Source organism: Triticum dicoccoides, unplaced genomic scaffold (assembly GCF_002162155.2).
Source record: "Triticum dicoccoides isolate Atlit2015 ecotype Zavitan unplaced genomic scaffold, WEW_v2.0 scaffold168868, whole genome shotgun sequence".
Classification (NCBI taxonomy): domain Eukaryota; kingdom Viridiplantae; phylum Streptophyta; class Magnoliopsida; order Poales; family Poaceae; genus Triticum; species Triticum dicoccoides.
This window is the reverse complement of record NW_021220371.1, coordinates 1-6,721: the sequence shown is the minus strand read 5'-3', so window position 1 is coordinate 6,721 and position 6,721 is coordinate 1. Positions and strand designations below refer to the sequence as shown.

At 40.9% G+C, this 6,721-nt stretch overlaps 1 protein-coding gene across 3 annotated transcripts; it reads right to left on the bottom strand.

The window, feature by feature from the left end:
* Window positions 1-539: 539 nt before the first annotated feature.
* Window positions 540-6,715, bottom strand: LOC119344438. 3 transcript variants are annotated; one of them, XM_037614865.1, is made up of 13 exons: window positions 6,653-6,715; window positions 6,447-6,550; window positions 6,137-6,349; window positions 5,671-5,924; window positions 5,378-5,596; window positions 5,082-5,303; window positions 4,945-4,998; window positions 4,696-4,761; window positions 4,466-4,603; window positions 4,186-4,239; window positions 2,952-3,011; window positions 1,391-1,933; window positions 540-1,308 (listed from the first exon to the last, which is right to left on the bottom strand). In XM_037614865.1, exons 2-13 carry the CDS (start codon window positions 6,505-6,507, stop codon window positions 1,150-1,152), a joined length of 2,043 nt encoding a protein of 680 aa, XP_037470762.1. In that variant the 5' UTR covers window positions 6,508-6,550; window positions 6,653-6,715; the 3' UTR covers window positions 540-1,149. The 3 variants fall into 3 exon arrangements, with proteins under 3 accessions (XP_037470762.1, XP_037470763.1, XP_037470764.1); XM_037614866.1 differs by having other exon boundaries at window positions 6,137-6,346; XM_037614867.1 differs by lacking the exons at window positions 6,447-6,550; window positions 6,653-6,715 and having other exon boundaries at window positions 5,671-5,943; window positions 6,137-6,276.
* Window positions 6,716-6,721: the final 6 nt, after the last annotated feature.

Sequence of the window (6,721 nt, the reverse complement as noted above, 5' to 3'; positions counted from 1 at the left end):
TTTGAAAAAAACAGTCCCGGGAATCCGGCGTTTTCATTCCGCACATCTGCCGTTTGGGACCTCATAATCTATGCCATTTGGGATGATAATCTAGGAGGTCGGAGACGTTGACATGCCAAAACAAGGGCGAGTCGATGACATATGGCATCAAAGTCCCTGCCGGTGCCAAATCGCAGGTGTGGGTGCAAGGGCCTTGGGATCGACGACATTAGGAATATGGGATCGTAATCTATAGGAGACTGGGAGGTTGGGGACGTTGACATGCCTGCGTATGGTCAGTCCAGATGCGGGCATCAAAGTCCACGCCAGGCCTGGAGATGCTGCCAGTGCCATGGCTGCACGGTGCAATTCTCAATCATGACATTTGGAACAAACATATAGATGGAGGTGGCATTAAAATGGAATCCATCACGTTTTCAACGCATAATAGTAGGACATCACCGCATGGCAGCTCGGTTTTCTCAGAAAAACAAGTGCCATATGGAAGGAAGCTGAAACTGCAAACAATTTAAACATCAAGTTGCTATGCTCTACCAGGATTCATGAAACCGGCAACGTTTCGTCTCAAAGGTCACAGGCTAAGGTAAGCACACCCACACGCATACTCATCAACCGAGCAGTCAAATTCTGTGTACATTCGGGCCTACATATGCTGCTGCTGTTGTACAGAGATAATTCATGTGCAGATGGATGGCCTACGTTAACTACACAAGTCAATTTGTCAACTACAGATGTCAGTCAGTGACAACCCCCCTACTACCCCCTCCCTCTTCTTTCATCATCCACCAGATGTAGCTACTTGTTCTCTGTTACAAGACTAAACTAATGACTGCAGAGATGACAAACGTACAGAGCATATTCCACAAAATCTGCCCTCGGATAACTTAATTAGTGGATGAATTCACCCATGCCGCCACGTCATTTGAGTGGCATCAGCTCAGGGGGTAAAACCTTCTGGCTGGAAGCTCAAATCACACTGCAGGGCTCGGTGCACACCATTTTATAACCTCCGCCCGTCCGTGCCCCATTGGCTGTGTGATGAGATGGTAACACTGGCCAGCCCCGCTTGCTGCAATCTGCTTCTCGGACGCTGGGCAAGAAACCATGTTCCCTGGCCATGGAGGAAGGAGCCACTTCGATACGCTGCTGCTATCCACCAACAGGCCCTTGTACTACAACATCCTGACTCCGTTGCTTCTTTTTGGAGGAGCCACGGCGAGTATAAACAAGTCTCTTTGGAGGGTGTTGTTTCTGCGACACAGCTTGGTCAGATGTGATAGCGGGCTCCTTTTTAGCTGTTTCCTCATGCTGCAACGTCATATAGTTCAAATATCAGCAATGAGGGGATGTAACAGAATATAAATCAACTGCGGAAAAAAAAATACTGAACCTTTTTATCTGCTGACTTTGTTTCTCCGTCTTCTGATTTCTGCAAGGCATTATCTGTTGACTTTGTTTCTCCGTCTTCTGATTTCTGCAAGGCATTATCTGTTGACTTTGTTTCTCCGTCTTCTGATTTCTGCATGGCATTATCTGTTGACTTTGTTTCTCCGTCTTCTGATTTCTGCATGGCAGTAGCTGCTCTTTCTTGAAGATTCTTAAGAGCGAGTGATTCCACATCATCCAACTTACGCTTATATGATATTGTTGATGTCGAACTGTCAGCTGTATTCCTATCAGTGTCCTTGCTATGCACTGGGAACCTGATAGTGTGTTTCCTGGGAATAGTACTATCCACTGTCACATCATCTGATCTCACTGTGATATCATCCGACCTTTGCCTTTTTCCACCATATGAATTGTTATTAACGGAAGTAGTGGCAGATTCTGAACTTGCTCCAGGTGCAGGCGTATAACATGAAGCCCGCATCGAGAAGGCAACATAGTCCCTCTTCACAGCAAGTATATCATGTTCACATACAAGCAACTCTTTCTGATATAAAAAAAAAGTTGGCATGTAAAAACTCCATAACTATTGCAGCTAGACAACTAACGTATGACAAAGTATCATATAAACTGGCATCAACAAACCTTGTATACAATTGATGTTTTGAAGTATACTCTTTACTGCATCTCAGATGAGTATTTAATAATTAATACGTTTTGTTTAATAGCATATCTCTGTGTAGCCACCATCACACCCACTCACTTTGAAATTAACTACCCAGAATCTTATATTATTTCTGAATTCCCCATTTCTAAATGTCTCACAACCACATGATATGTACCAAATCACCTGGACAGGAAAAACAGTACAGTATATATTTGGATCGCCTGTCAAGAAGTCTAAACTAGAACCTGGTTCATAGTAATTTTTAACCTGCAACCCAGTTCCCTGAATGATAAATCTTAAGTATCCGCCGTTCATCACCTTGAAACAATATGCCGACCCACCACAACAGAGTAACTGGGTCATTAAAGCCCAACATTGGTAAGTAAAAAAGAACATATCTGCAAACATAAAAATCTATGGAAAAGGAGAAGGGACCAGTCCTCAATTCTTCTGCTGCAACCCACTCTGTTTCAAGATACAAGTCACATGTTGCTGTGGGACGGGTATCTGGGGAACTTTTTTAAGTACTAGAATGTTCAATATATCTAAGTGTCTGAGTATGTGTGGTCAAATTTATACTCGCTATGTTCATGCATCAATTGCTCACCAAAGTATACTAAGTTCAACTTACTCTTGATATAATATGTGGGGTACTCAGATCTTGAGACTGAAGGGATAGTTCAGTAGAAAAATATCCACAACTAAGGCGTTGATAGGAAAATCAGATATAATACAATAATTATGAAATCAAATGATGCAGGTCAATCAGCACTATCACTACTAGCACAAAGGAACAATGCCAGTAATTCTCGAAGAGATCATACTAGTGCCTGATGAAGTCTAGTTTTCTGGGCAACCAAAAGGCACAAAAAGTAAATGCATATCAAAGATACAGTACCTTCTCCTTTTCTCTTTTAACAACCCTCTCGCAAAGAAGACGTAATCTTTCCAATTCAACCTGCCACGTGAGAGGTAATATTACGTTAGCATAAAGCACGTTTAACCCTAAAGAGTTCGTAAGCAGAAGGTGCTCTTTTACTGCACAAGCCTTGTGTTAGTGATATATGCAGAGTCATTAGTGCCACTTATAATGATCTACACTAAAGATAAGCCAACTCAGGACAGAGCGTTTCGAATACTAACCTAAGGACAGAGAGCGTTTAAGGCTTCATCGAATACTAACCTATGGAAACAACCTTGTTTATAACACTTAAAACACGGATGCCACCACCAGCAATAGAAACACTGGCTTCAAGCTAGCGTTGAGTACACATTACCAAAATCCAAATAAATTAGGAGTTCATATTTCTTCAGCATAATTGCTTCAAACTGGTCCAGAGATAATACTTTCCAAAAATATTTTTCTCAACTTCCAGATAAATAGCCTAAAAAGCACCTACAGCTTGCAAAAAGCTAAAGGCAAAAGCAATTTAGGGGCTGTTTGGTTCCTTTCCTGGACATCGTGCCTGGTAAAAACGGCTGCCTGAATTGAGCCTGGGATGGTGAGCTATTTCTGCCTGACCAGGTTTGCCAGGGCTCATGTGTTTGGTTCCTTTCCTGGATGGTCATTTTGTCATTTAGTGCTTAAAGATATTTTACTCAATGAACAGTACCGCTCATGGCTGGTCGTTGCTTCCAGGCAGATGGCCAGTCGGAGGAAAAAGTACGCCTCGGCCAGGCTAATCATGTTGCCTGGGCAGTAATATTTTACTTTCTTCTATTTTTTAGTCTAGGGCCAGGCTAATCATATTGATAGGAGTCCCAGGCCAGGCAGACATCTTGTTTTTCAGGATACAATCCAAACAAATACCAGGCAGGTTTCAGGCAGAGCCCGGGCCAGGCGTGCAGCGGCCAGGCCACTAACCAAACACGCTCTTAGTTCTTATTTTTGTAAACCCTACGACAACTAGTTATCTGATAGCCACATACATTAATCTGGTCAGCTTGGGATACACAGTTTAGCAGTAAACTAAAGCTGCTCGTTAGTAACTATTAAAATTGCCCGCATGGCACATACCACAGATATTAGCATATAAATTCAAATTCTAAGGTTCTTACATAGTGCTACTTTCAGGTTTCCAGCTAATACCTACAAAGCAGAACTACATAAAGCATGCAATGGACACATTTACCCTCATTTGTTTCATGATCTTGACTTCTGCGGGACCATATTGTTGAGAGTCAACCTGTGAAAGTTTACAAATAAGAAAACAAGAGTATTGTTAACATAAGACTGCTATAGAAGAATAATAAGAAAATAAGAGTATTGTTAACATAAGACTGCTATAGAAGAATGTTATAGTACTACATTTCTATTGTACTAGCAGATCCATAAAAGGCAGATTTTGAGGGAAACCAGTTTTCTGTTGCAGATCAAAGATATCCAACTAAACATCTTAAAGCAACACTTACCTTTTTTTGCTCAATACTGTGATTGCTACAATATGCTTTGTGTTGCCACAAGCTCCCAAACTTTTTTGTGTTCATGTAAAGACCAGCATCTCTAGCACATGCAGGGTGGAAAGTAACTTGACAGCCTACGGTGCTGCACTGCATGGTTGAAAGAGGAAAAACATAGCAAAAATGAATTGGTTTGTCTTATCATTAGAGATTAGGTCCAACGAATAATTACAAGTTCAGACCTTCAAGCATGTGCCAACATTGTGTTGGCAGATCGAGCATGTGTCTTTCCCCTTAAGAAGACCCACCTTAGATAGATCCAAATAGTCAGAATATTACAATAAGATAATTAGCAGGAACTTATAATAGATGTCTTCAGATGGTATCAATATATAAACAATGAAATAAAATTATGGAAGATGACCTATTTAAGTATTTATTTCTCAATATTAAAATTATGAGCATGTGTGATGCTGGAAAGAGGTTAGTACCATTCCATCTACTGGATTGCATTGTCCCCTTTTGAATGAGTTCTCCAGGAGCCACTACAGAAATTTGACGAAGTCAACAATGTCAATAAGTTAAGCAAAGGCCACAATATGAAAAATAAAGATGTCAGACGAAGTACCTCGGCACAAAAAGCATGAACCCATTGCCCGTTTGTAGTCTTCCGAAGAGATCCTGATGTACCATGGCACAAACCGCACTGCACCAACCAGGATTTTGAACCACTGCAGTCTGATTGACTATCCGACACGACAGCATCTGATAGCATCTCTTGGCAACGTTCACACTTCCAGGGGCCGGTGGGATTCGTTCGACTCTGGTAACAGTCCAAGTGGACAGCAGCCTGCAAAACGTGTGGGTTAATGATTTATTGAACTGCAACATTAGAAAAGTACAAGAAGGGGGATGCAAATCCACCTTGCAGCTTGAGCAGAGAAATACTCGGTTCAATACAGTCTCACGTCGCATGCACACATCACATGGAAGACCATTTTTCTTGGAAAATTTTGCCAGATCGAAAATGCCAAAATTAGTATCAGCTGAGACTTTACTGTTAGAAAATGATGGATCCTTTGTTTGTGGCAACGAAGTCAATTGGCTGATTCTTAAAGATCCAGCATGGACTTTGGTAATACTCTGCAACAACGAAAAGAAAAATATGAATATCCATAGCACAAGATCAGTGAAACAAGCACAAGAACAGTATAAACCTCTTGTTTGACAGGCACAGCATCATTTTCTGTCTCTTTCCGAATGTTTACATCTTTTGAGGTGGGTGCAGCAATAGGTGCAGTTGCAGCTAGGATAGCCTGAGCTTCTTTGTGCCTCCTCTCTGTGCTCCCGCGTTTCTTAGCTTCCCTTATATCACGAAGGAACTGATTCACAATGATATGGTCCCATTTTCTTTTATTGGAAGAATCCATTTCTTGAGGAAGACTCTGGACAACCTTAGGCATAAGATCTTCTGCAAGATATAATGAGAACTGAAACATCGATTCAGAAAGCAGAAGAAATTACTCAACTATCCAGTTAAGTTTGCACTCTCAAGACCAATCAGTTGATATATCTGTAAATAAATATAACAGGACAGCAACCAAAATGATTCGATACTTATGTAAAAATAAATACCATAAAAATTACAAATAAACTTAGCAAATATAAAGAATGCGCCCTTACCATATCTCTGGTTCACAGCAGCAACATCATTAAGTAGCCTGGATTGTAAATAAACTATTTCTCCTTCTATTTCGTCATGGGGTGAATGCTCCAAAATACCTAATGAATCTGCCTTAGAAGCCTGATCAACTGCAACTATATCTGTTAATTGCTCAAGTTTTGTTGGTGAACCACCAAGGTTTTGGTCATGAGGAGGGTAGGATAATTCTCCTAAAATTGGACAAAAGAAAGTAGATTATAAGCACGAGATGTAAATATCATTATGGTAACTGATGTGATTTAATTCATGGCGAGATGTTAAAACGAATACCATGATAATGTTCAGCCTCTTTATTTTGATTCGGAATATGGTCGCACAAATTCTGCAACATTGTCTCAATAGATGGATGAATATAGTAGCCATGACCATCAATGCTGCATGAAGCAAATACGAGATTAGATTGTTCAACAGATCAAATTGCCTCTGTGCAGAGTGGGCAAGAAAGACACAAGCATAAAATGGTTGATGAACCCTACGTAAGAAAAGGCTGGCGCGAAATATGGTCGTCACCACCATCATGACAAGTGTGCACGCAATTTTCAACT

What these genes read in the sequence shown, in the direction of transcription:
- LOC119344438 (XM_037614865.1), bottom strand. Translation starts at nt 6,507, where the DNA reads ATGTTGCAGAATTTGTGCGACCATATTCCGAATCAAAATAAAGAGGCT. An exon ending in AGATCATGAAACAAATGAGG is followed by an intron (nt 3,012 to 4,185) that starts GTAAATGTGTCC and finishes CTCACGTGGCAG; the next exon opens with GTTGAATTGGAAAGATTACG. An exon ending in TTAAAAGAGAAAAGGAGAAG is followed by an intron (nt 1,934 to 2,951) that starts GTACTGTATCTT and finishes TTTTTATATCAG; the next exon opens with AAAGAGTTGCTTGTATGTGA.